Here is a 27,928-nt window from a genome sequence, read left to right on the forward strand (position 1 = left end):
CTGGGGCGAATGGACTTGGGACGTATGGCACAGGGGCGGTATGGACTGTGAAGCCTTTATTTTTTAACAGAAACCAACGTCACCCTTAACGCTTTTGACTCGGACGTATTTTTATGCGACATTTTTTTGGTCTTCTCGGGTGCCGGACTGGACGTATTTTACGTCGACATACAAAAAGTTTTTTTAAAAAACTCCGCGGAAAAAGACTTTTTAGGCCTACCAGCCAAAAACTCTTGAATCACGAGCCTTGGGGATGCTGGGATTTGGAGTTCACAGATCAAGGTGTTGTTTTGGTTGACAATTGTTACGGCAGGCTGCGCACAAGCCGTGGAATTTCTTTCTTGGCGCACTAAAAAGTATCTGTGGACAACATCTCGGAAATTATTTAGTTTATTTGACATAATTTTTGTACCATTTAAATTAGCCGTTACATAGTAGTATTGATATTATAAAAACAAATGGCGCATTTTTATGTAGAAGAAAAAAAAAAAAATATTTTGATTGTAGCTTTTATCAGTTTTGAGAGATTTTCACATTAAATAACAATAAAGTGCCAAAATTCAACCTTCACGTCAAAACTGTTTGGAACTACTGAAATGGTCCGAAAAAAACGCAACTGTAAGCTAAAACGATTATTATTCTAAGGTAATATTCAATCAAGTTAAACTTGCATTTTGTAACAAATTGGAAGTCTCTTAGCACAGTATTTCGATTATGGTGAAATTTATCTGAAAAAAAATAAACATTGTTTTCTTTATGTCCGGGCGGTAACTCCTTCCGCAAAAAAGCATACGTGCGGATTGTTGGTAATGTTTGCACCTATTTTTAAATTAGCTGTTACATAAAGTTACATATATGAAAATGTAGCTGAAATTCATGTTAAAATTTACAACAAAAAATAATTGAAGGTTGGTAAGACTTTTCTCATTTTTGAAAATTGCATTTAGCAAATAAAACGCGATAAATAGAAAAAAAAACCACGTTTTTCGGGTTCAACTTTGACCTCTACCAGAAATGGGTCGAAAAAACGCAATTGTAAGCTTAATGACTCTTACCAGTCTATAATTAAATTCAGGTCATGTTTATCTTCATCTTGAAACAAATTTGAAGTCTCTAGCAACAATATTTAGATTTATGGTGAAGTTAAAAACAAAAAAAAACTTTCCTTCCCTCCACTGTGCGGAATTCTCCGCCACAAAAATCTCCCGAAATTGCGTACGATCCCATTCCCAATTCCGGAATATTTGCATATTCGTTTCATATTAGGCATCTTCATAGAGTTTGTTTTATATATTAAAAATGTGACACAATTTTATGTAGAAATAAAAACTAAAAATATTTGAAGGTTGTTAGCTCTTTTCGTAATTTCTGAAAATAATTGCTATATATATAAAGAAAAATAAAAAAATTAAAAAAAAATTCGGACCATTCGGTCAACTTTAAACCCGTTCAGACATGGTTCGAAAACTGCCAACTTGTAAGCTAAGACTCTTTACAGTTATAGTAATAAATTCAATCATTTGTCTTCATTTGAAAGAAATTGGAAAGTCTTTCTAGGACAATATTTAGATTATGCTGAATTTTTGAAAAAAATAAAGTTCTTTGTTACGTCCGCGCGTTACAGAATTGATTGCATTATTTTGTGATAATATTTTCTAACTGTGGTTGCTATTATCATTTTACAATGTGTTATATACCAAAAATGAATTGCAATTTAGTGTACATACACAAACGAAAAAAAAAAGTAACTTGTACCTTTAAACCGTTTTGCGCACAGCGCTGATGTTGAACTACACAAATATATGTGGAAAAATTTCGTTTTTGCGGCTAGTTCATATATCGCATGATTTATTTTATATGATAAGATAATTTTTTTGCATTTCTGATGGTTTTACAATACTAAACGTTCAGCAATGACAAAAAAGGAGCCAAAAATGAAACTATTGAATCTTGAAAAACTGAGCGAGCTGTGGGATTTTTTGAAAAAAAATTATTTTTTACCGCTTCTGCTCTCACTCCGAAACACCTCCGGCAACACCAGAAGACAATTTTTATTTTTACCGCTTTGGCGGGTTTGAGGGTTAACTCGTGTGTCTATTCAATTAAGTTCACTTGATGAATGGAAATCTGACAATTGTGGCGGCAGGTTTTGTATATATCATAGCTGGTGTGATAATTACAATCTTGCTTGAGTGTCAAAATAGAATTGAAAGTTTTCAAAACTTGCTAACAAGCTTAGTTGGTATAAACTGTAAAGGTTAAACTTTATCCCATGTTCTTGATGGTGTTGGATCCGGGAAAACTTCTTTTTGATCTTCATTACTTACAAATGGTGTCAAAGTGGGAACATATCCTTGCATTAAGCTTGGTGTGGGATCCCTGACCAATTTTTTTGTTAGTAGGAGGGTCTTGGACCGTGTAGTTCTGATTGTACTCAGTGTGGAAAGTGTTTGAGTTGGTCCCCCTCCCTATTGAAATGGCTGGGGGAAAAAGAGAAAGGAAGGCCGGAGGCCAATAAGCATTTAGGTGACATTGTTGGTGGTGTGGTCATGGTGTGAATATATCCGTTTGGACCTACACCAAATGTTTCTGAGTCCTTACCCACCTCTGTGGGCTAGGGATGGAAGATAAATGGAAGAGGAGGGAGGGGGGACAGTAAGGTTGGCTGGTTTGTGTTCCCGGCTTTCCAGCTGCTATAAGTTAGCAGGATACCTGTTTTTTTTCAATGGCCTCTGGGCAGTTTGTGCCTAGAGCCCCTGCATAGTTCTGGTTTCTATTCAGAGGGATGGCCTACAAGAAATACGTTTGCCAAGGGATCTTAATCCTCCCCACCCCCCCATGTTAATTCTGGTCACCATTCCCAAGTTTATTCTTCAGGCAACTGGCTCGGAGAAACTTTAGTTTTATTTTATTGAATTCCTGTTTAATGATTGTTCTGATGTGTGTATTGTTGGAATATCCCAGATTGATTAAGAGGAGATATCTTGATACGTAATTTAGAAAAACGGTTAATGCAAAATATAGTATGTAATGTGTTTACAGGCAGTCAACCCCAGGTTTATGCACGGGGGTTCACGTTATTGAGACTTGTTGCTTAACCCGAAACATTATCGTTAAGCCGCCGGAACATCACCAAAAAATCCTAAGAAAACCTTACTTTTAATGGCTTTATTTGGGGCATTTTTAAAAACTATGTAAACTGCATTCGTTATTCGTATTTTGCAATAAAAAAATAGCTTCAAATGTTTGATATTTTGCATTTTTGGTGCCATATTTCTTCTGCCAGATGAGCGTTGTAGGCGTCGTAACCAATGGAAATTAATTTTTGATTTGAAGAAAATACGTAATTGAAAAGCGCCTTAACCTACTGAACATCGTAAGCCGAACCATGTTGTAATCGGGGACCTGGGGACTACCGTTGTATATGCATTTGTCCAAAAAAACAAATAACCACACTATATGTTAGAATAAATTTTAAATTATTGTCCACAAAAAAGTTACTAAGAAATGTAAGATTGTGAAATCTGGTGCAATTGAAAAATAACCCCTCTTGTGAATTGTTGAATGATGGTTGTTATGAACAATGACAGGTCCGATACTTTCCCTTATTTTTATTTGGAGCTAGCCTTACATATGTTAAAAGATTAAAAATGGACATTTCGGTGCAGACGTTATGTGGATTTTTATTGATATACATTTTTCTATTATTAACCGTTTTTAGCTGCCATTTCTTATTTAATACTACTTATGCCTTGAAGCGGAGGAGGTCTAGTATGGCTTAGAGCTCAGGTTCGGTTGATGGAGGGCTTTTCATGATTAAGATCCAATCAGAAGTTTACAATGAACAAACTATGGATGTGTTTAGAACGTTATTTTGCCTAGAAGATAGTCTGGTTAACAAACTGATATGCTTAGCTTACTGGTAACATTAGGTCTATTAACGAATGATGTGCTTAGCTTACTGGTTAACTTTTCCCTGTTTTTAATTATAAAATTTTATCTTTTCTAGGATGGGCGGGGAGCCCACGGAGGTGGTCGGCTGCGGATGGCACAATTATAGTGATTACCGTTACCTTCAGTCTTTAGAAATTCTCTGCGATATGATGAGGATTTTCTGGATGTTTCACAATAGAGACGTGTGGACGGGCACTCAATCCGAGCGCACAAATGTGGTTGCTGTCAGCCTTGCAGTTGCCTACTTTAAGAAAGATTCCATGAAGGTCTTTGTTCAGCTTAAGTTGCATGGGTGCTGGTTGTAGAATGAAGTACCGTATTAAAAAACTGTTCGTACAGTCGGGGGGGACTCGTTGTCAGAGGTTATGCAAGGGTTATTACCATAAAAATAAGAATTGCCATATAGTGATAATTCGCTAGCCATTTAGGGGCTTTTCTACTTTGATAAGATTAAAGTTTATGGCCATATTATTACAAACCAAAGGTATTTTATCAATGAAAGCTGACGGAATTTATAATCTGCTAGGCTTTAAAACAAAAACAATTGCCAAAAAGCATTAGTCACATAAACATTAGGGCAAAAAGTTATACCATTTAGGCGCTTGGGGGAAAAACTGAAAAAAAATATTAATAACGTATTACATTGCCCACAAATCCATGTGCGAATCCTACAAGATCTGGTAATTAACATTTAATGGAGAATGTTTTAACATAGAGTATATTGCACTGGTTAGTAAACTATATATCCTTATTCATTATGTATAGTTAGTTAACTTGTTTATTCCCAAGCTTGTATTTGCATATACAGTGCTGATTGTGTAGTTCTTATTGGTAAATGTAATTGTTCGTACCACAAATACAAACCCATTGATCTTAAACTAGGATTTACCTTTCAGCGCAAGCTTGAGACCAGTTACTTCTTAACAGCCAAGGATACCAGTCGGGGAGAAGGAGAGGGGTACCCTTCACCACTTCCCTTGATGAAATGTGTAACCACTTGCCTTATAAGCATTTGTACCAGAGCGGATGCGCTATCGGCTTCCTCCCTGCACCCGAATGTTTACTGGCTGTTCTACCCTTACGTTCATACTGTTTTGGTGTTTTCCTTCCTTTTTCTTGTGCGTTGAGTATGTTTTTTTATTATGTTTGTTCTTATTCTGGGATATCATGCAAGCTCAACGAATCATCTAAGCGTTAGAAACCTCACTTTGTCCTAGGTGTTGGAGGAAGCAACATTGCACTGGCTTTCTTTTCCACCATTTGAAGTTTAACCCGTTACAAATCTGAGTGGGACCCAAAATGGACGTAAGCGGTGTGTTCAATGACAGAAGACTTGTTGGTAATTGGTTCCCTAAGAGCATTGGATGAGGTTTCACTGCCGGAAATAGAAAAATCCAAAGAACGATGCTTGCTCGTCCTAGAGTATTCTCCTTCCAAAGACGCCAGGTTAGTTCCGTTGTTCATCTTCCCCATGTAGGTTCTGTGCGGCTGATACTTCATTATAAAGGGAGAAATTACTCCTCCCACATTTACCCTGGTGGCTTTTGCAATGGGGAGCTCACATGGGGAGGGCGGATGCCCTTATCAACAAATCCTCTGAGGGGCTTCCTTCGACCCTTTTGCCTCTGAAGGGGAGCATTCTCCTCCTGGGCAAAGGGAGGCAGCCTCTTGATATCATCTTTTTTGGTCTTGGGGAGAATAGGAAGACCTTTCAGATCTAAGGAACCTCTGGCCATCCTCAGGTCTTCCAGGGGAACCATCCATGCAGAGCTTGATTGCGCACCTTAGTGCCTCCAACTTGCCTCCCATCTCTACAGTGTCAGTAATTGGGACTATGGTTTCAGTTTGGGGCTCTAAGGCTGCCATGACAACTTTCAAGATGCCCTCGGTTAATCCTCCTGTCCCATCAACAATGACATGCTCCGTGATGTCTCCTGGCGGAATTGATGAAAAGGTACAAATATGAAAGTATGTTGAGGAAGAGACCCTTTTTGCCCTATTGTCATCAGTATCTTCTTTTCCATCTGCTTCCACCTCCTCCCCTTTTTCTTCTGAGGGTCCCGTGAGGCAACAGACCCAAAGAGGAAGGTGGTGGTGGCTCTAGACTGCGATAAGACCCCTTCTCATTCTGATGGTTCCTTTAGGCGGGCAGACTTGAAGAGGAGAAGGCCAGTGGCTCTAGACTGTGAAAAGGCCAGTGGACCCTCTCAAGGTAGGTGTGTGTTCTACGGAAGAAGCACGAAGATCTCTCTCTGACTCTGCTGTCCCAGGACGGGGGACCCACTTCTCGGGTGTCCCTGTACATCCAAGGTGGGGAATAATCAGCCACAACGCGGCTGACACACTAGTTCAGAGCCCTTTCACAGTTGTTTTGGTGCAGCTTTTGTTGAGGTTTCCAAGCTCTTGGGGACCTCTGAGCCATCTTTCTTACCTCACAAACTCCGACCTCAGGAATAAGAAGTGACTCTCATGCCATTAGTCTTATCCAGCCACCATGTGATCCCAAGGGTAGCTTTGAACAGGGATGTCAGTCACAGGACTGTCATCATACCAGCACATTCTCAGCACTAGCCTCAAGTAAAGAACCTCAAGCAAAGAAGTCCATCTGTCATTTAAGGGCATGTCCTTTCCATAAGAGGGTCCTCAACCTTTCACTAATACATATGTAATAGTGTGGCACAGTGTCGTTATTCCAAAAGACAATAACTTAATAATACTTAAGAAAAAGGCACGAAACGGATAATAAGGAAGAAAAGGGAAAGGGAATACGATAATGATTTTTCTTAGCGAAGGGATTTTGTACTCAAAACATTAGGCTTTTAGCCATTAGACATCTTGTTTTTCATCTCCCCCAAAAAAGCCTCTGTCCGTACCAGTGATTAGTGACCAACAAGAGATTATAGCCGACGAGGGATATCGCCCAGGCATATTTGAGAAATTGGAAACTATCTCATTAGCGCCTTATAGACTAATCGCCGTTCCCTTCGTGAACAGGTCAGAGAGAGCCATCTGGCATACGTTAAAAAGGAATTCTATGACCCGTTGTTCAAAGGAGGGGAGTGCCGAACTCTTAAGTGCTCCACCCTCTCGAGATAGACCTAAGGACTTCGACGAATCAAAAGCCATGAGTGTTGGTCATAAGACAGCCCAAAGAAGTATCAACGAATGACCTATGAGGTTACCAAGGGATACGCCCCTAAGAAGCCAGGACATGAAGAGGCGTATACAAATTCAGAGCCTACGAATCATTGTAAAAGGCATGACAGGAAGGCGGTCTTGTATAATGTCTGTAGCCACTAAGACACAAAAGGTCTTTCAGAAAATGCCACACCCAGTCAAAATCCAAAAATCCAAAGGCGGGGCTAAGGAGATTTCAACTGAACAAAAAGGCGAGACAGAGAGAGAGCAGCAGAGAGAGAAGAAAGCAGGGAGAGAGCAGAGAAAAAAGGGGAACAGAGAAGTCCCGAGAGAAGATAACGAACCAGAGGGTGGGAACGAGAGAACAAAAGTGGCGTAGGTGATCAGCAACATGCAAGAAGAGAGAGAAAGGAAAAAGAATCCCAGAAGAAGAAAGGTGTCAAAAGTGTGTGAAAGTCGAAGCCAATCAAAGACCAGTGAACAGTGAATCATACTCTAAATTTCCCCTCGTGCCTATGAGACTCGTAATTGCATAACAATATGCCAATTCAAGTTTTTCAGTCAGTCCACCCAAAGCCCAGTTAACTCAGAAAGGTGGAAAAAAACTTTATAAAGTCCACCCAGCCCGAAGAGTAAACCCTATGTTTAAGAAAATATCAAATCTTCATTTCTCAGCCAAAACGATAACCCTTTTTTGCTAAGTTCAATAATTCATGGAGCGTTTCCAGCAAGGTAAGAAAAATTTAAAATTTATTAAGTCTAATTCCCACCCCAAAGTACAGCCTCCCCACGGCACACGTTTACCTTACGAATCTGTGCGCAGAAGGTCAGTAACCACCCAACCGCCACAAGATGAATTTGAGGCTACTAACTTCATACGAGACTGCCTTCCTGAACATGCCTTTTACAATGATTTCGGTAGGTCTCTGAATTTGTAATACGCCCTCCTTCTTCATGTTCCTGGATTTCTTATGGGGGCGTATCCCTTTAGTTAACCTCTAGGAGTTCCATTCGTTATACTTCTTTTCTTTTGGGCTGGTCCTTATGACAACACTCATGGCTTTTGATTCGTCGAAGTCCTTAGGTCTATCTCGAGAGGGTGGAGCACTTAAGAGTTGCCGGCCACACCCCGCCTTTGAATCAACGGGTCCCATAGAAGTTCCTTTATGTTTTTAAACGTAATGCCGAATGGCTCTCCCTCCTCTTGACCTGTTTCAGCAAAGGGAAACGGCGATTAGTCATAGGCGCTAATGAGAGTTAGTTTACCAATTTCTCAAATATGCCTGTGCGATATCCCTCGTCGGCTATACTTCTCTTGTTGGTCACTAATCCGCCTGGTAAGCGGACAGAGGCTTTTGTTTTTTGGGGGAGATGAAAACCAGGGATGTCGAATGGCTACAAAGCCTAATGTTTTTGAGTAAGCAAAATCCCTACCCGTTCGCTAACAAAAAATCATTATCGGTATTCCCGTTTCCCTTGTTTCTTTTCCTTATTAATCCGTTTCGTGCAATTTTTTCTTAAGTATTTATTAAGTTATTGTCTTTTGGATAACCGACACTGTGCCACCCATCTATTACACATACCAGTTTTCCACTAGAAGTAGAAAATATTAGCGAATAAGTCAAGAGTTGGTCTGGAATTGTAGCATTAAAGGTTTTTCGAATCTTTTACAATCTCATTGTTATTTTTTAGTTTGCTGTGTAAAGTGCATTTTATGTATTTAAGAATGACGTAACATTTCTTTTTCTTATGTTTACTAGTGTTTTAGTGAAATTTACTTAATATCTGCATACAGTAAATTGCAAGTATTCCATTGTTGTTAACTAAAGGAAAAACAAAACTTTATTTTGTGTTATGGGTACTTGTAGTCAGTGAATTTGCCTTATGCATACCATTGAAAATTAACTTTATAGGGGTTGTGAATATAAGAATAAATCACCGTATGTATGATATGATGTGATTGCATAAAAACTTTGTAGTATTTTGATTACATTCATTCATACCAAAGGGAGAAAGATGTGCACAGCAAAAACACAAATGTGCTAGATTAACTCAGCCAAGTCCCAATGTAGTGCACTATGCTATGTTGGGTTTTTCATGTCAAGGTTTTATTGTACAGTTGGTTATTTTGCTCTTTCTAAATATTTTCTTTGTATTCTGATTGTCTGACATACTGTGCTAACTTAAACTTTCATTCCCCTTTCAGGATCATCCCTGTGATCACCCTATTATTATATTGGATGGGTTAGGCTGGCAGGTTATTGTGTCCTTACTACATTTTATGTACTGCGGAGAAGTTGTCGTGGAAGAGGAACTCCTGCCAAGTCTTCTGAGTGCTGCTACTAATCTTGATGTCACAGGTCTTACACATGTGACTTCAGCAATAATTAGTGCTCAGGTAAGCTGTGCTTCTCTTGAGGTGTATTTATGGTCTTTGGTACTTTAAATAAATACAGAATATTGTGTACTTCAAGTGAATTTCACTGCTAACTGTAGGTGCTCACAGGTTTATTTTTACATATATTTTGTAAGTACAATGACACTTCTTTCTTATCAGCACTGTACCTTTAACCATACTGTTGTTTAGATATATATTTTATATCTTTTAAGGAAATTTTTGTTGATATGCAAATTGGACATAGAATTTACAGAAAGCTTTTGAAAGTGCAATGCTCATATTTAAAACATAGTGTTAAAACAAAAATTTATAGAAAGCTTTTGAAAGTGCAATGCTCATATTAAAAACAGTGTTAATACTGCCATTCTCTTCTCTTAGGCTACCAAAGATGATAGCAACGCTGAACATTCAGTAGAGGAGGAAGAGTACGAGGATGATGATGACGACGACGATGATGACTACGATGATGATGAGCAGCCCCTTAAGATTGAAGAAGTACAAAAATCCTCCAGTGATTTGGAGGGAATGGACAGTACCGAGGGGTCTCTCTCAGAGGCAGAAGCGCCCCCATCTAAGAGACCTCGCAAATCGTCTTGCGATGCACAAACAAATGCTAGAACAGAAACACAGAAACAAAAAGACTTTGATAGTACAAAAACAGTGTCTTCTCCTGTACCGAAGGAGAGTGGAGTCACCCAGCAGAAAGTTACCAATGGCATATCTCCCTTAACTCTACCTCTCCATGCAGCCACACCTCTCGTAGATCTTCCCTCCATTGATAGCAAGTAAGTCACGTATGAGTTTAGTTTCCCTGGTTTGCAAGAATATGCACAATATCTATTTACTAACTACAGTTAATAAGCCAGTATTGGTATGTACTGGTTAGGTTTTGTCTCCTTATTTGGTAGTCGGATCTCAATGAATTTTTATCACGCTTTGGTGATTGAAAGATTAATAGTCTATCATAATCTAATTTTTTTTATTTTCAGTAAATCGTATAAAAAAGAAGACCCACCAAATTGCACTTCTGAAAGTAGTAACGACAGCACTGATAAGAGTAAAAAGAAGGTAGTTAATGGCGACTCAAGCATCAAAAATGAAAATACTAGTGACTTTTTTAAAGATGTAAGTGCTGTACCAAGTACATTATTACTTTAATTAAAAATGTTACTTGATGTTTTTAGCAGTTTTTAAGTTTGATTTTAGTATAGTAATTCACATAACAGAAGGGAGTCTAACATTGCTTTTGAGCTAAATGTATTAAAACCAATTTGCTGACTTGAGATTAAGAAAATTGTAATGTTAGTGGTCCTATACGATTCGTCAAAACTTTTTATTGTCCTTTATGTTGTATGGGTATATCATTTTACAAAAAGGGTCCTTTGTGTTGTATGAGTACTATATCAATTTACAAAAGTTACTAATCACTTATTTTGTATTGTATGAGTACTATATCAGTTTACAAAAAGTTACTAATCACTTATTTTGCCAGGAGGAATTTTATGACGATGACAGCTCTGATCCACCCGAAAATGGAGATTCTGATATGCTCAAGACCTCTCTGCCATTAGCGTTGGGGAAATCAGGAGTGATTCTACCCGAAGGATTGTTGGAGACATGTGTGCCAGTAGGGATGACGTCAGCAATGGGGCCAATTAACTATGCAACTCTTGTAGCCTCTGAAGGTATCCTTCCTTCTGTCACAACAACTCAAGGTTCTACTGTCTTGATAGCTCCAAAAGGTGTGATTTATTAACCTACCAGCCTGGAATTTTGATAAAGTCACATTTTTGCTTGATAAGAAAAAGACTTTAGCTGTTTTTGTGCTGTAACACGTCTTATCTTAAAGGCGGTAGGAAAATAACTGATGGGTCACAGGTAGCCGTGGGCATTCTGGGTATACATGCCCGTGACCTGGTATAGATGCCATTAGTCCCTGGATCTCACAAGTGTAATTTTAATTCTAATCTCGGTTTCCAGCTTGGCGCTAGTAAATCCTAATGTTAAGACCTCAGGTTTGTTAGTTATGAAAAATACAAATTTAGTTACAAATTTGGTATATTTTAGTACAGTACAGTACTATATCAGAACTCTTTATTTAATTTTCCATTATAATGTGCTGCTGAATTTAGTGCAGTACAGTATTATATCAGAACTTAATTTAATTTTCCATTATAATTTGATACATGGTTACTGGGTAATAATTTCATATCAGCAATCTTGATGGATTATTTAGTACATGAATAGATTAGTTCATCACAACCTGTTCTCTCATATCTGGCCTTTTTGTGTTTTTTTTGAAAATCCCAAACATTGCGCTTTCCAGTAAAAACCCCCCCAAGGCGCATGTAGCCTTAGAACCTGTTAATTATCTGCTTCACTGTTCTTGCACCTGGATTGCAGGTAACAGCTCTAGTTATCTGGATTTGTTCTCCAAATCAGGATCTATGAATGATTCCTATACTTCATCATCTACTTATCTAGTGCAAGTTTCGTGGTGAGGGAAGCTTATTGTAGGCAAATATGTTATTATTTTTGGATTTTTTTTATATATATATTCTGGCCAACTTTGTCATAGGGAACAAATATGCTGCCACAAAAGAACACTCTCCGTTTGTCCTTAAGGCTTTAAAGACCTGAGGGTCTTTGACTCCTTGTCTAGACTTGTTTGTAAAGAAGATGGTTAGGGACCTGTCAGATAAACTGAAAATCAGTGCATTTGTTTCAACAAACATCCTTTGGTTCTTAACCTCCAAACTGACATCAACAAGTGAAGTATTTATCAACTTCTTCGAGATGTTAGTCCACCATTACTTAATAATCCACTCCTTTTAGGCACATAGCATCCAGGAGGCAGTGGCCATCCTTTGTCCAAAGATGGGATATCAATCTTCAGCTAAGCCTTAAGTTTGAGGAGAAAGAAGATAAAGTAGTGGGATTTTAAGGAATTATGAAGATTGAGGCTTGAGATTAGGGCAGAGCCAGAGGTTGCATATGTGATTCAAGTTGCTTATCTCTTCCCATTTCTGAAGGCAACTATTCTCTTTATCTTGAAGGGGGTGGGGTTATTGAGAACTTTGAAAGTTTCTTTAAAACCTGCCAGATCCGTCTAGCTGGGATCTTGCCCTTGTACGTGACAATATTACAGAAGCTTCTTTCAAGTCTCATGAAGTAGTGTTAACCTAGACGCTTGTATATAAGGTGGTCTTTTTGCCTTCTGTACCATTGAGATAGGTCAGTTTTCTTCATGTATTGTATTGGAAGGTCACTCACACTAGATGATGATCACCAGTTTGATTTATTTACTCAAGACTTGGGAGTGAAGATCTAAGCATGTGAAATAAGGAATGGAACTCCAGTATCACTCAGTTATTTATTCCTCTCAAAAAAGGGGGCGGGGGGTAAGACAAGTATCCCAGTTAACTTCAATTAACTGGTGTATAATGATTGTAAGTTAATTCTACAAATGCAACATCTTTTATTTAAGATTGATGACAGGAGTTACTGTAGGGGGTTAGGCCATCAGTGCACCTCATGCAGTGCACATTAGGCATTACTACGTAAAGGTTCTTTTGGGCATCCCGTCAGCCCATAGCTGCTACCCCTCTCATTCGTTTTACTGTACCTCTGTTCAAATTCTCTTTCATCTTACTTTCCATCCTCTCCTAACAATTGATTCATAGTGTGACTGCAAGGTTTACCTCCTGTTACCCTTTCAAACTTTTTTTTGAGTCAGTTTCTGTTTCAGTGCTGAATGACCTGTTAGGTTCCAGTGCTTGGCCTTTGGCCTAAATTCTATAATTTATTGTAATAACTCAAGAGGATGATCTCTTTATTCTGCATTTTTTCCTGACAAAGTACTAGGCATGTCAGGCTAAAGTAGTAGAGTTTAAGGTAAATTGATAAGCTGATCATCAAAGAATCTTTCTCTTCTACAATGTGGTGCTGACCAACATATTCCCTTCAACAATAAATTTAGAAATATTTTAAAATAATAATGTAAAGGTCATTACATTGGGCATAAAAAGAACCATGTGCACACACACACACACACACCATGTGCACTAGTATGTGTGTGGTGTGTGTGTGTGTGTAAGCATCTATCTAATAATTTTGTACCGAGTGGCTTTTCAAATGCGTTATGCACATGCATTCATGCATAAGGGCCTCCCATGATGAAATATGTTGCATTCATGAAATTTTTTTTTTAACCTGTTATTCGTTTAATGAGTGTCTTCTCATCCTGTCAGTTCTTGCAGTGTCACTGCTTGCATGAAAGTTAGTTTTAGGATTGATACACACCTATAGATTCATTAAATGTCTGAATAGACTACTTTTTTTCTGTATTGTAGACAAAAGACTGAAAATTGTGGACGTTAGGTATTTTTGATGAATGTATGAGTAATGAGTATATTTCAAGAATGGAAAGAACTCATTCTACATTTATCCTGATAAATAATGTAAAAATATTTATGATATAATTTTTTTCATTTTAAAAACGAGGTACAGTATTGTAGTAAGTATATGGTTTTCTCTTTTTCCACAATTTTCTTGGATGGTGTTCTAGAGCTATTGAATCCCATATATTTCAGGTACAACTTCAACAAAGTCTGTTGTGGAGGGCAAAATTAACCTCAACGCAGTGGTACAAAAAATTTTATTTCCACCTATACCAGCCTCAGCAACTGTGGCATTATCGACAGTGCCAACAGTAACGTCGGGAACAACACCTGCTACAGCAACGTGCGCACCACCAACTACTACCAGTAGCCTTTCTAATTCCACATCTGGCCAACAGTACATTCATCCATCAATGGTCTCTCTACAGGAGGTGCAAGCAACCTTAGGTATGTAGTTTTTATAGTTGATGATTTATTTATAAGGGCATTTTTTTTTTTTAGAAATTTTGTCTAGAGTGTACTTAATCAGTTTATTCATGTGCTTGTAAATTATTTTTAGTTATGTGTAATAGTAAAAGGTGATATTTTAGAAGAAAAGGTCAAACCATTTTGATGGGACTTAATAATGTGAATGAGACGTGCTTGTACGCACATTTTTTTCATCCTTTTTTAAACTACTCAAATTCAAATATTATGCATTTTCTAAAAGTTGACAGGAAGCTAGGTGTATTTGTCATTGTATGTATACATGTAGCTGGAGAAAGCAGTTTACCATATCTATTTTATACCTGTTCAGACTAAAGTCTGAATAGCTTACCCATGGTTTGGAAGTTTTTTAAGCAATCATATGTGTTTTTTATTTTATACTGTAATTTTCTCTGAGGCACCAAAGTCAACGAAGAAATGGTAGTTACATAGTGTTACAGAGTAACATTGAGCTAGCTTGCTTTGATCCTCACTCTTGTCAGGCATTCGAGGGCTTTGTGCATTGAAACAGCTTTGGAAACATGGAAAGTTTCATTGTATTCTCTCGTCATGCTTGAGTTTTATATGTTAAAGTTCTTAAATTATTGCCTGAAGATTTCTAAGTGAAGATATTTAAGCATGTACTGCAGTTTCTCCTTTTTAAAGTTAGTTGCTAATTGATCAACTGTACTCTCAGCTGTTCAGCAAAGTTAGTCAGTGTGATTTTTCAGAGCAATATCAAAGGAAGCTTGCCTTCCATGAGCCCAGACCATGTCCAACATGTAGAAGAATGTACCGTGATGCTGCTACTCTCCGTACTCATATGGCTATCATGCATTCAGAAGGTAGGCCACCAGTTCAAAGCTCTTTGTCATTTTGATGCTATGTAGAAATCTAAAAGTTTATGTAAATTTGCAAATCATACACGCACTTGGTAACGTGTACTTTGAAGAAAGACACCATGTACATATTCTGGGCTAAAGTTAGCTGTTTGTGAAGGACAGTGTAGTATTTGTAGCCATAGTGACAAAGTCAGTGGCCATTAGAGTTTTACTAGCTATCTCTGTTGGTGGCTCTTTGGTCCTTAAGTTTTCCTTTCTGTTTGTCTTTCTTCAGCAGACTGGGTCATACACAAATATTTTGTGTGAAAACAGCCAATTGTAAATACTGAGATATAATGCACACTGTATATATATTGTTATTGCACAGTGTATGTGCTGTAGGGAAGTTACTGTATGTTTTTGCTTCATCAAAGCCCCATCAGTCGTGTATATGGTTTTTTTTTCATCAAAGCCCCATCAGTCATGTATATGGTATGTTCAGTCTTAAATCTACACACTCTTAGTCCTTAAGTTGTCAAACAGAAGATGTTTGGTATTCTAGTGATACATGCACCTCTTAAACCCACAGGTATGTATTGGTTGTCTACTTGTTGGATTTTGTGAGTGTACAGCACTGATAACAGCCTTAGTTAAGAATTCTCAGATTATTTTCTCTGTAGAATCACCAGTGTTCACCAGAATTGCTATTTATTAGTCTCAGTATTGCTTTCATAATTATTTCTAAAAACATGCCACCCAGTCTCAAGGTTATAGAGTTGGCAGCACAATTCATTACATGCATTGGTTTCTGTTGTGAGCTGTCGAGTTATGAGCGACCATCTGAATATTCTATTATTTTGTAGTTTAACAACTAACAATTACTGAATCAAATTTAAAAACTCATTAGGCCTAGTTCATGGATAGACTATATTGTATAATAATTTTTAAACAGTTTGCCAGGTTATTTTAGGCAGATGCATATAGGACAAGGGTATGGCAATGAGTATTCATGTATTACAGTATTTCTTAGTTCCTTGTTGGACGAGTAGGTAACATGCTCAACTGCCAGTCTCAGGGTCTGGGTTCGATTCCCCGCTCTGCCAACAAGGAATCAGAGGAATTCGTTTCTGGTGGTAGAAATTAATTTCTCGATGTGGTTTGAATCCCACAATAAGCTGTAGGTCCTGTTGCTAAGTAACCTATTGGTTCCTAGCCACATATAAATATCTTATCCTTTGGGCCAGCCCTAGGAGGGCTGTTAATCAGCTCATTCGTTTGGTAAAACTAAGATATACTTGGAATTATAGTAATTCACTTTGTTTTGAAGGTTATTTGATCAACATTTATTTAGTTTAATGTGTACTGTAGAGGTTATTTTTAGGAAATTTGAAATGTAACTGTGTTCTTTTATCACTGTAATCTAATCCCCAAACAATTTTCTTGCAGGTAGGGAGCCATTTTCATGTTCGTGTAGGGCACTTTTTAGGACAAAGTATGACATGTACCAACACAAGAAGAATGGTCATCGGTAACTGGATGAACAACACCAAAGAGTTGAGTTGATGTGGAGAGCAAAATCAATGAAGATAAAAGAAATGGACGAAAAGGTTTTTACGTAACGAATAAGCAGCTCAAGGGTAATGGTCTGTCCACCAAAGAGATGTTTTTAAATCGAAGGAATACGTGTGTTTGTGCTGAAGGGCCTGGAAGACCAAATGATGCTTCCCTTAGACCAAAAGGTTCGTAATTGTAGCACATTGGAGTGGATGAGATATTGCCGTACGTCGTATATGGGGGCTTTTGTTTTTCCCCCACAAAGATCTTCCACTTCAGTAGTAGGAAGTAAGGAGTAGAATTTTTTTTATCTAATTTGTTGGGGTCTCTTGAAAGATCTTGCCAAGTATTTAATGGCCAAGGGATAGAAGCGTTTTGTCTCTCTACGCGTTCCTCAGATGTACTTTTAAGTCAGTATGTGAATGTATGTGTATTGTGATGATGCTTGGTGGCATTTAAGTATTAGACTTTTTGCTCAAAATAACCCAAAACCAAGTGCGCCCTTTTGGAGTTACCACTCAATGTTGCTGCTTCTTTGGTGGTGGCTCATGCTTGACGAGTAACCTTGGATGATGCCCCACCTTGCAGTTTAAAATACTGATTTTCTTCCACTAACCTCGTGATGACTGAATTCTCCATACTTGTTTCATCTTCTCAATGGTGCTTCCCCCTCCCCCACAAGTTGTAAGAAGAGAGAGAAGGATAGGCCTTATCAAGATAAAGCTTCGTCGTTTGTGACGGTCAAATTTAAGTATGTCAAGAGTTTACTAATGTATAGCTTATTTTGATACCAAGTGGCTAATCTTGAAAGGATTCATAGCGTTTGTAAGAACTATTAATGTGAAAATGACACTTTTGCCTTAAAATGTGAATGTTGTAGATTTTTGTATCATAGAAATAGTAGCCTACAGCACAAACAGCCTTTTAATGCAGACAGAACTCTGCAAGCCTTTAATAATGAGCTTATTTACATTTTAGTAACATTTATGTGTAATTATGTGAAATTCTTTGTTTTTTTATAATTTTTTTGATCGAGTACAAAAAACTGTTGTGCTGACATACTGGCATACAAATTCTATGCAGTTATTGTTACTACATTATGGGGCAACAATAATAACACGTTCTTTTTCTCATGAAGATGGGGAACATTATATTGTATGGCCCTCGATTTTTTTTTTTTCTTTCTTTTTTTTTTTTGTTACTAAACTAATCCCACAGATAAGGTGTGGTTATGTTTGTTGTTGGATGCACAAGGCTGCTTATCCTTTACTTATAGCTTTGTATAGTATAAAATTTTATATGTCACATTAAAAGTTGAACCTTTAGTATATGCGGAGAATTTAACTTTAAAGTGTACATCTATGCACAACACCCCAGGAGGTATATTGGAGACCAATCATGTGCTGTAGTGAGTCTCATACAAAACACAGTTTCATAGAATTATGAATGCAACAGAGGTTTTATTGGATGAATGAAAGTGTTAGAAACTTGTGCTTAACCTAATGAGAAAATGTTCAAAATTCTTTTTTAATAATAATATCTGTAATTCCAACATTTACTTTTAGTAGATGCAATTTAAGTTCATTTTTAATTTCTTGTCATTATTTTGCCTTTCTACTTCATATTTCATTTGTATAATTTTCTCCTTATGCTTTGTTGTGGTTGTTTTTACATTTGTTTTTCATAAAATGAAATGAAAGTAATATTCTTCAATTATGCATGGGAATTCACATTTCTATCCTTTTAAGGTCAAGCTTTCATCATAATGGGGCACTTAGCAGATGAGAACTGGAGTGTTTAGGCTTATACTTGTAGTACTAGTCTAAAATTGCTGATAATTTGGCTAACACGAAGCAGGCTCTATATGTACGGTATATGACATTCACTTATGCTGTAGAAGGTCTTTGTATGCATCTATCTATTCATACTTTTGTGTGTGGAGTTGTAGTTGATTGGTTTTTGACACGGTATATTGTGCATCAATTATTGTGTAATAAACTGTCAGTTCACTCTGTATAGGATCAGTTTTTTTGGTGCATTACAAAGAAATGACCTTTATAGACTTAGAATAGAATTTCAATATTGTTTTAAATTTGTGCTAATTTAATAAACATTAACCCTTAATGGACGGACATGCTCACATGAGTAGCAATAACGTGGGTGGACGACGGAGTGACTCATGGTGAGTGACAATATTACACGCTATCGATTTTGGGGGGGAAAGGGGTGCAATTACCTATATAGCCCGTAAATTCACTAACTGCAACTTTTAGACTGGCTAAAATCCACTGGGCGGCTCATGAGAGACTTAGTGGGGTTCTTGACTTCAAGAACCCTACTGCCTCTCTGTCTCACAAGACTTCTTTTTGTAAATTTGCTCATAAATATACCAAAGGGTTGCTGGTGGTTTTAGTCCCTATCATTTATGATAGTATGTTAGTTATAAATGTAATTTTTTAAAGGAAGGTGCAAATAAATAGAAAAAACATGTATAAATAAAAAAAAGTTATTGCATCTTCGTTCTCAGTAAACTTACTTAAATATTTTACAACAAATATGCTCATAATTGTTACTAATTTCATTTTTTATTTGTTTTGATATTGTGTGAGCTATAATTATAATTTTACAAAATAAAATAAATTTATTTATCAGAAAAATCATGTACGTATAACTTTACAACATTTTTTATTGTCTTGTAAAAGTGGTTTTAAATAGTCATTTTCAATTGCTCGTGGACCGTAGGGAAAATTTGTTTGAATATTTTTCTTACATCTTGTGCTTTTGCATATCTTCCTCTTTACATTGAGATGTTTTTTTTCGTAAATTGGCCATCCTCAAAGTTTTGCTGGCCTGGGCTGCTGCATATTAGTGATTTGCTATCCTGTCCATTAAGGGTTATTCTAGAAAAATTTATGGAGAACACTAAAAATGAGATTTGGAATTAGTAGATTCTCTAAATATGGTTGACTTACACTTTAACACTTGAAATTAATATGTATTGTAGATGAACAAACATGGATGATCTCCCTTCATGCGAATTTTTACATGGTGGTTTACATCTGTACCTATTTTTATTGGAGTTCTTTTAACCTTGAAAAAATTACGATGACAAGGTGAATGTGATGAAAAGGCAGACAAACACCTCTTTTCATGCACATCTGTCTGTGAGTGAAGGTTAACCCACGGCATTAAGTTTGATCAAAATCTCTTCAGCTGTATACGAGTAGAAGAGTAATGTACAAACTGGTGGATTTACCGAGAGAAACATACAAGCAGAGGGATAGACTAGTATCCTTACATTGTCGGTAGGGAGCTAACAATACAGGCAGTCCCCGGGTTACGACGGGGGTTCCGTTCTTGAGACGTTGTAAGCCGAAAATTGTCATAAGCCAGAACATTGTCACAAATCCTAAGAAAACCTTACTTTAATGCTTTGGGTGCATTAAAAACTATGTAAACTGCATTCTTATTGCATTTTTCATCAAAAAAACTTCAAATATTGGTTATTTTGCATTTTTGGAGTCATATTTCTTCTGCCAGATCAGCATTGTAAGCGCCGTAACCCTGGAACAAGCGTCGTAAACCTGGAAATAATTTCTGATAAATATGATTAAAAAGCACTGTAACCTCGGAACGTCATAAGCCGAACCCGTCTTAAGCTGGGGACTGTCTGTACATGTTAAAAGTATGAGTGAGATACAACATGGATTATAGATCAGCATGTTAGTAAGGAAGATGTAGGTAGAAGTTGCCAGTCTTCCATGCAGTAGAATCACAGATGCATAACTTGTGCCATTTGAGATTGAGAAAACCCCAAACAGCATGCCTGTTATGTCAGAAGTTCATTAGTGTTATGTCAGGTGATGAATAGGAAATTGTGACATATTAATGTAAATGATTGGTTTCCAATATTATTTTCCTGTGTTGACAAGAGTACTCCAAGACTATGAACTTGAAGAATTTTAAATTCAAAAAGAGGTTGTGAACTTGGGTAACAAAAACTAGGATACTCCTAATTTTTAAATGTATGTTCCATGTTTTTTATATACAATATCTTTTTTTCTTTATACTAAAACCAAAGGAGAAGAATAATAAACTTATTCTTATGTGCTGTCAGAACAAAATAGCTGATATGCAAAACTATCTTCTGAAGGCATTGTGAGCATTTGAGTTACCAATTACAAGGTTTAAACGTAATCTGCTGACAGTTGAAAAGGTTAGGTTGTGCTATTGTAACTTGTAATTATTTCTAATGGTGATGGAAGAAGGTTACCACCAAATAGTTTTAGTCTGCACTTTTTCATTTTGAATGTAGTACTGTTTTCACCTGTTACCAAATAGTGGTAGGTGTAGGTATCTTGTGTACATTACTGTTGTTCCCTAGCATTTAAGTTCTAATCTCTTCATTGTGACAAAAGGGCTGTGTTATGCTGTGTGTTATTGCAGGTTTCTGGAACACTTGAGATCTGAATTTTAAAATTTAGCTTTTCTTTTATTTTATGCAAGTAGTAAGTTATTGAACTAAGTTGTTTTGGCATTTTTCCTGATTTGTGTTCTTTTTTTATAACAATTGTAAACAAAAAGTGATTTCATAACTGGACTACTCTAGTGGGAAATGGCATTATTTATATCATAAGAAAGACATTTCACTATTAAAAAAAAGTACCACTAGAGTACTGGTTTATAGTACTGTTTTTGTCTACAGACATACTTAATAGCATTGTATTTCTAACAAAAGTATCTCTCCCACTTCCCAAAATTTGTTTGATCATAAATTTTGTATCTGTTTAACAGTGCCATCATAAGCAAGAGTACAGGAGATGGAAGCTTTTTCAGTCTTATGACATTTATAGATATTGCTAAATTGTTTGTGCCTCACTTGATGTTGTTTAGTACAAAGGAAAATAAATTTCCCTTATTTTGGATTGGCTTAAGTCAACATGGTAGTTGGGCAGCCTTTGACCTACATATTCATTGGGTTATTGTTCTGTTACTTGAGTCGCACTAAGTTCATCTATATGAATAGCCAAAGATAGTAATAAAAAAGGAAGGGAGATAGTAATAAAAAAGAAAGGGAGAACCTCATGACAAAGTTGAGTGCTATACACTTACCCGTGTTGGGCTATTCATGAGACGGGGGAGGATACTGTCATGTATATTAGCTGGTTAAGGCGGCCACAGTTAGCATGTGTTGTGATGGTTAAATCCATTGATGAAGTGAATTTTATATTCTCTGCACTGCATTCCTTAGATAATTAATCAGTACTTCATGGAAAGTGATAAGTTAGACACATGGAGGATTGGTTGAATAGAAAAGCACAAAAATTACTCATTTTAAAAGGAAACAATGTTTTTCAGTATTAATTGAAGATTTATTGATTATCAAAATCTCCAGTGTTGATTGAAGATGTTTTTGTTTCCATCAGAGTTTTAGTTATTACTGAATTTCTTAGATTTAATTTATGTTTAAAGAACTTTGGATGCTTGTTTGCAATCGAGGTACTAAACACGTGGATGCCTGTCATTAGAATAGAATAGAATACGTATATAATTTAGGCCAAAGGCCAAGCACTGGGACCAATGAGGTCATTCAGCGCTAAAAGGAAAATTGATAGTAAAAGGTTACAAAGGTATAACAGGAGGAAAACCTCACAGTTACACTATGAAACAATTGTTAGATGAGTGTGGAGAGTAAGATAGAACCTGTCATTTAGTGCATGAAGCACATGCAATGCTTAAGATGTAAAAGCTTGCATCATCAGGGATGGGATTTGCGATTTGCAGTCTTACTGCCCAGTAAAATGTACCAGTTTTCCTTGCTTATTAGTGCTTCTGATTTTACAACAATTATTTGCAAAAGGATCAGCCATTAAAATGATTAAGATTATACTATCACAGTATTTTGTAATTTTTACAAACTGGAAGTGCTGTAAAAACCCTTTAAAATTATATAGAAAAAATAGCTTTGCACAAGTTCAATTTTTACTTCACAAATTATATAAAGATGGAAAATAGTAGAAATCTGTTGGATTCTAGCCCATGTGACAAGATCTCTTGCAAGAAATTAACACAGATCAAGACCAGTGTTAGAATATAGAATTATTCATATCAAACGGAATGACACACTCCAGTAATTTGACTCGTCTTACAATTGTTCACTCTCATCTGCCTCAGATATTTAATGAATAGCTTACAAATCTATTCCTTAATGTACACACAGTAGAATAACACTTAACAGTTAAACATGGGTATGTGAATGTCCAAAATATAATAAACAGCAAATGTTAAGTTTGGGAAATAAGTTGCTTAAAGAAACTTTGTCAGGCTCTCCATTTCCTATTAAGCCAATTATTAAATTTTTAAGAAGCTGTAATTAAACTGTAATAATAAAGGTAAGTAAGATAAAGTGGCTATTGCCTTGAGGGAGAGGCATTTTGAACAAAGAGAAAGAAGTGTCCTGTGGAATAATATTAGAATATAAAAAATGAAAGTGGTTTGTCCGACAAAAGTGAAGCGAAGCATTAATTCACAATTTTGCAAATATGAATTATTTTAGCTAATTTTCTTTCATATTTTTTCAACTGGCATTTGGACTGGAAAAGCTTCCAGTCACCCTATGTTCAAGGTTTTGGCTCCACATTATATTTCCTCCTTTTTGAGTGATATATCGCTTGTTGAGTTTCTAGGTATTAAAACATATTTCATAAACTGAAGTGCTTCAGAAGCTTTGCAAAACAACATTATACATGGCTTACTTCCTTCCTTGTTCCAGAGCTACCTTTTGTGATCTGTAAGTTACCAATATTATAGATTTACTGTAGGTTTTAAGAAAACTTTTCCTGGTGGTTCTTGGTTCATTTAAATTTTTCAATATAATTCATCTCATGTAATTTGATGAAGGAAACTGAGGTGCCTGATTACTGTAACATGTATAGGTTTTTTTAATTTTTTGTTAGTATTGTGTCAGTTTCTCAATGTCTTTCGTTTGAAACCTTTTGAAATTCGTAGTTACCAAGTTGTGTACCATTGTAAATTTTAGTAATTTAGCATATTCGTAAGATTTCTGTTAAATAAGTAGAACTCCATGCCTAGATATTAAGATAAGGAAATGTTGGTGGGGTACCCCGGTGAAATGAAGCATTTTGAAGGCAAATATTTGTGTAAATGATGAAGTTAATTTCCCCTTTCTTTTAGGGGAGTAAAGAAATACTTCGTTAGGTGATAATCAGGGAATTTCCACAATATGTGTAACTTTTCGTAATGTGATGTGGATTGTTTGGGATGGAGCTAGATTAAAAGTATTTTCTATCCCATCCAAAACCATTTCAACTTATGATTTTCATGTAAAATGGCACAATATTGGCTCCAGAAAGTGAATGATGAGCGACCAAATTCTTTTGGCATTCTGAATTGCGCAATGGAAACATTTTTGTGGGTTTTGTAGTAATATTTTGTAGATAGCAAATCCCCACCTACAATGTGTTATTCATCAGAGATTACCAAGATAGCTTGGTCTTGATTGCTTATATATTCTAATAATCTTGAATGTCATTTTGTAGGAAATTAGAAAAACGTTCTCGTGTTTCCTGCTATAAAAAGAATTACAATCAAGTTGCATCAGAAACGTTATGGTGGCAGTGGTATCTTTGTTCTCTTTAATTTTCTTGACCCTGCAACATTTCTTTGCAAAGGGTTGTGTGTGTGTGTGTGGATGTGCATGCATGGGAGCGGGTGATATCTGACATGGTATAGTACCTTAATGTCACAAATTGTGATAAACATCAATAGTAAATCTGTGTGAACAAATATTTAAGGAGATTCCATTTTCCCAGTTTTGATTACAAATTATCGATGTACAGATTGTGTTGGAAGCATTCAAGTGTTATTGAAGTTTGAAACAGTAAAGCTATACGTAGTACGTCAATTGTCCCATGGATCTTTTTGACTACATTGCATTCATTTCATACCCTTGACACATTCTCTTGAGTCACTTGACTTCCAGATATGTAATGTAGAGAATAGAATTATAAGTCTTAGCACAGGAAAAGATTGAAAAGATTACCTTATCCTGTGATTCAGAAGCTTAAGTTGATATACAATGATACAAAGTGAGCTAAGGAAATTTGAAAGTTATTCATTTTAGAATAAGTAGTAGCACAGTATAGGGCCAGTTTTTGAAGATTGGTGCAGCAGTTAATTGCTCTTTCAGTAATGATCTTCCATTTGGTAAGAGATTTTTTTTAAGACAGTTCATTAACTTGCTCTCCAGACCACATAGAGTGACCATACCAGGAATTATATGTTTATATGTTGCCTGCACTCTGGAAAATTATAATGTTGCTCTGGAGTATGTTTAGTATGAAGGGTTGCTATTCATGTTTTATCTGTAATTCTTAAATATACATAACAAGAATTTAGATGGGAGTTTTCAAATTTTGAGTATTTTTTGTATTTATAAACTAATGAATGAAATACTCTACAATACTTTTTACATATTTTGGTGATGATACTGTCAGTTTTTTTTTTAGTGTTTTCATTTATAATGTTGTTGAAATTATGAACATTATCTTGTACCTCGGCGCAGTCTTTGCACAAAGAACAGATTATTCTCTGATTGCTCAGTTCAAGACTTTATGCTCAAACTTCCAAAACTAGTTGTTTAAGAGAGCAGACCTGGGCTTACAGAAAGAATTTACATTCACTTGTGATAATAGGAAGAGTATTAATATAAATAGGTATGCAGGCATTCCATCGGGTAGTCACCATTGGTAGGAAAACATAATCTAGATTTTTATACGTCAGATTTTTGTACGTTGTCTAGAATTTAATCATGAAGATATAAAATTTTGTTTTTCTTTATTGAGGCCATTAAATTTGCAGCATCTCAAAGTGATTAAAAATTAAGACAAAGATACAGTCCAAGTAATATAGTCTTGATTTAATTGTATACTGTTGGAATTCAAGATTTAGGGTTTTTTTTTCTTTTTAAATTAGGGATTTGTATTTTCCTCATCCTTCATGTAAATGGTGTATATAAAGTGAAAGGGACCAACATGATTGATTGTAGTCAGGAATAGTCTTCAAGGTAAGTAAAGTAGGTAAAATAAATGACTTGAGTGTTGTGTACATATTAAGTAGAAACAATTAGTGAAGTTCTCATACCAGCAGAAACTTTTCTTGTGTTGATACCACCTCTGCCATTTTGAGAAAACTGAATTTGAATGTCAATTAATTGACATGTAATATAATTATAATTTGGTAATTGACTTTACTTTATGATTACTCAAAAGTAGTGTGTGGATTGATCTTGCCTTACTACTTTATCAAATGAAAAGGGTTGTAGATATTTTTCTTGGGTAAAAATGGTGAAATGCCGATAGATTAAATTATTTGATAAACTTTGCTTGTTAAATGCTGAAAGATCATAGGTAATAAATAAGGGGTCATTCATTATTATCAATAATTGGGTACAATTGAAATCTAGTGCTTTGTTGTACAAAAGTAAAAGCCCCCTTTCACTCCATTGAGTTTAGAACCTTTAAGTTACTTGGAAGAGCATTTATGTCTTTTTGATGTGCCTAAAGAATATGGTTGCTCCTTGTGTTGTGGCCATTGAGAATGTTTGATGATCTATTTTGCTACATTCATTAGTTATCTCCCCAGTGAACCTATCTGTGAATTAAAAACCTTGTCTGAATGTCGGGGTTAGCTAGGAAAACCTGTAGTAAGCTTAAGATAATGCTAAGCAGAATACCGAGTGAAACCTAAGCTTAGGGCAGTTTTATATGCAACTACAACTTTAATACTGTACTTTTCTATTATGAGAATGTTAACTTAAAAGTGCCTTATTAAGGAAATTTGTTTGAAATTATTGGGGTCATTGAAATCATGTTGACCTCAGTGCGACCATGGAAGGGGGTCCTTAAATCTCCTCTTTAATACCGGTGTGTTTAATTTTAGTGAAAAATGAAGCTATTCCATAAATTCATTTTACAATGTGAAGACCCAACTTACACATGAAGTATAATGTGCAGGAAACCATGTAGCCAATACTTTATGGCTAGTAAATTTAAAGATCTTGTATTTATATGCAGGTAGATTATAAGAATCCCATGAGTAACATTGAAAAGGTTAGCCATGCTTATTTCAGCATGAAAGGTGTATATTCACTCTGGTGATTACTTCAAAGTGCATTGCTTTCTCACCTTTATGAACTTTGTGAAAACTGCCAAGCATTAATGACCCTTTACATCTACCCTCAGGTTATGAGGGCATCATATATTTTAACTGCATTAAGGGCCAAGCTTTATGCTGGAATTTTAGCAATTTCTTCACCCATCCATATTTGTTATATAACAATGTTGCATTAGCGAAGTCACACAATACTGTATGTTAATGCTTTATTCAGTGGTGTGCGCATGTGGGAACACCAATTTTCTGTCACATGCAGAACATTACAGAAGATTTGTATCAGTTTGGTTTATTGGTATGTAAGGACTTTTATCAGAATGATTCCCAGATAGTGGATGCTTTAAAGATAAATTCTGCTGTATTGGCATTAATGCCATGGTAAGAGAGTTGTCTCAAATTAGTTTAGTACTGTTGTAGGATCAAGAATTGAAGTGCATGTATCTTTTGTAAAAGTGTTTTAGAGGTATACCTCTGTGAAGCAAAATTTAATTCCATTTTGAATGTGTGCTGATCATGTGTATATTTTTATGGAATGAATCTCAGTTTTCCTACTTTTTTCTGTAATTAAAAGACAATATTTTAAGATTTCATTGTTACACCAAATGTTTTTATCAGTCCAGATTTAACTGCAGCTTTACTTTTTGCCTGGCATTTTGTTAGCAAGAGTTGTTACTAATATTGTGAGGATAAAACTTCCCTATCAGATTTTTCTCACTTTTGTCTGGAGAAAATGAAGTCAGAAGATTATGCAATTAGTAGGTTTGTGTCTAATGCCAAAAAGAAACAATCATGAAGCAAGTGGGAGTGTTTGTTTGTGTTATGAATTGAGTAATTTATTTCCTCTCTCTCTCTCTCTCGCTTATCTCATCTCTCTCTCCTCTCTCTCTCTCTCTCTCTCTCTCTCTCTCTCTCTCTCTCTCTCTCTCTCTCTCTCTCTCTCTCTCTCTCTTTTTCTTTGTTGATGGGCATGGATGGATGTTTTGTATGTGATATTTATTACAAAATAG

At 36.1% G+C, this 27,928-nt stretch overlaps 1 protein-coding gene across 3 annotated transcripts in view; it reads left to right on the top strand.

Annotated features, from left to right (window-relative positions):
- Positions 1–27,775, top strand: part of LOC135197103 (protein tramtrack, beta isoform-like) — a 56,798-nt gene extending 29,023 nt beyond the window's left edge. For 2 of the 3 annotated variants that reach the window (XM_064224066.1, XM_064224067.1), the window contains exons 3-9: positions 9,299–9,490; positions 9,869–10,275; positions 10,480–10,615; positions 10,983–11,232; positions 14,083–14,337; positions 15,087–15,200; positions 16,623–27,775. In XM_064224066.1, the coding sequence (XP_064080136.1) occupies positions 9,299–9,490; positions 9,869–10,275; positions 10,480–10,615; positions 10,983–11,232; positions 14,083–14,337; positions 15,087–15,200; positions 16,623–16,708 (1,440 nt within the window). In that variant the 3' untranslated portion in view covers positions 16,709–27,775. The remainder of the gene's footprint in view (positions 1–9,298; positions 9,491–9,868; positions 10,276–10,479; positions 10,616–10,982; positions 11,233–14,082; positions 14,338–15,086; positions 15,201–16,622) is intronic. The other variant, XM_064224068.1, reaches the window with a different exon arrangement.
- The last annotated feature ends 153 nt before the right edge of the window (positions 27,776–27,928 follow it).

The sequence above is a fragment of the Macrobrachium nipponense genome, chromosome 18 (assembly GCF_015104395.2).
Source record: "Macrobrachium nipponense isolate FS-2020 chromosome 18, ASM1510439v2, whole genome shotgun sequence".
NCBI classification, from domain to species: domain Eukaryota; kingdom Metazoa; phylum Arthropoda; class Malacostraca; order Decapoda; family Palaemonidae; genus Macrobrachium; species Macrobrachium nipponense.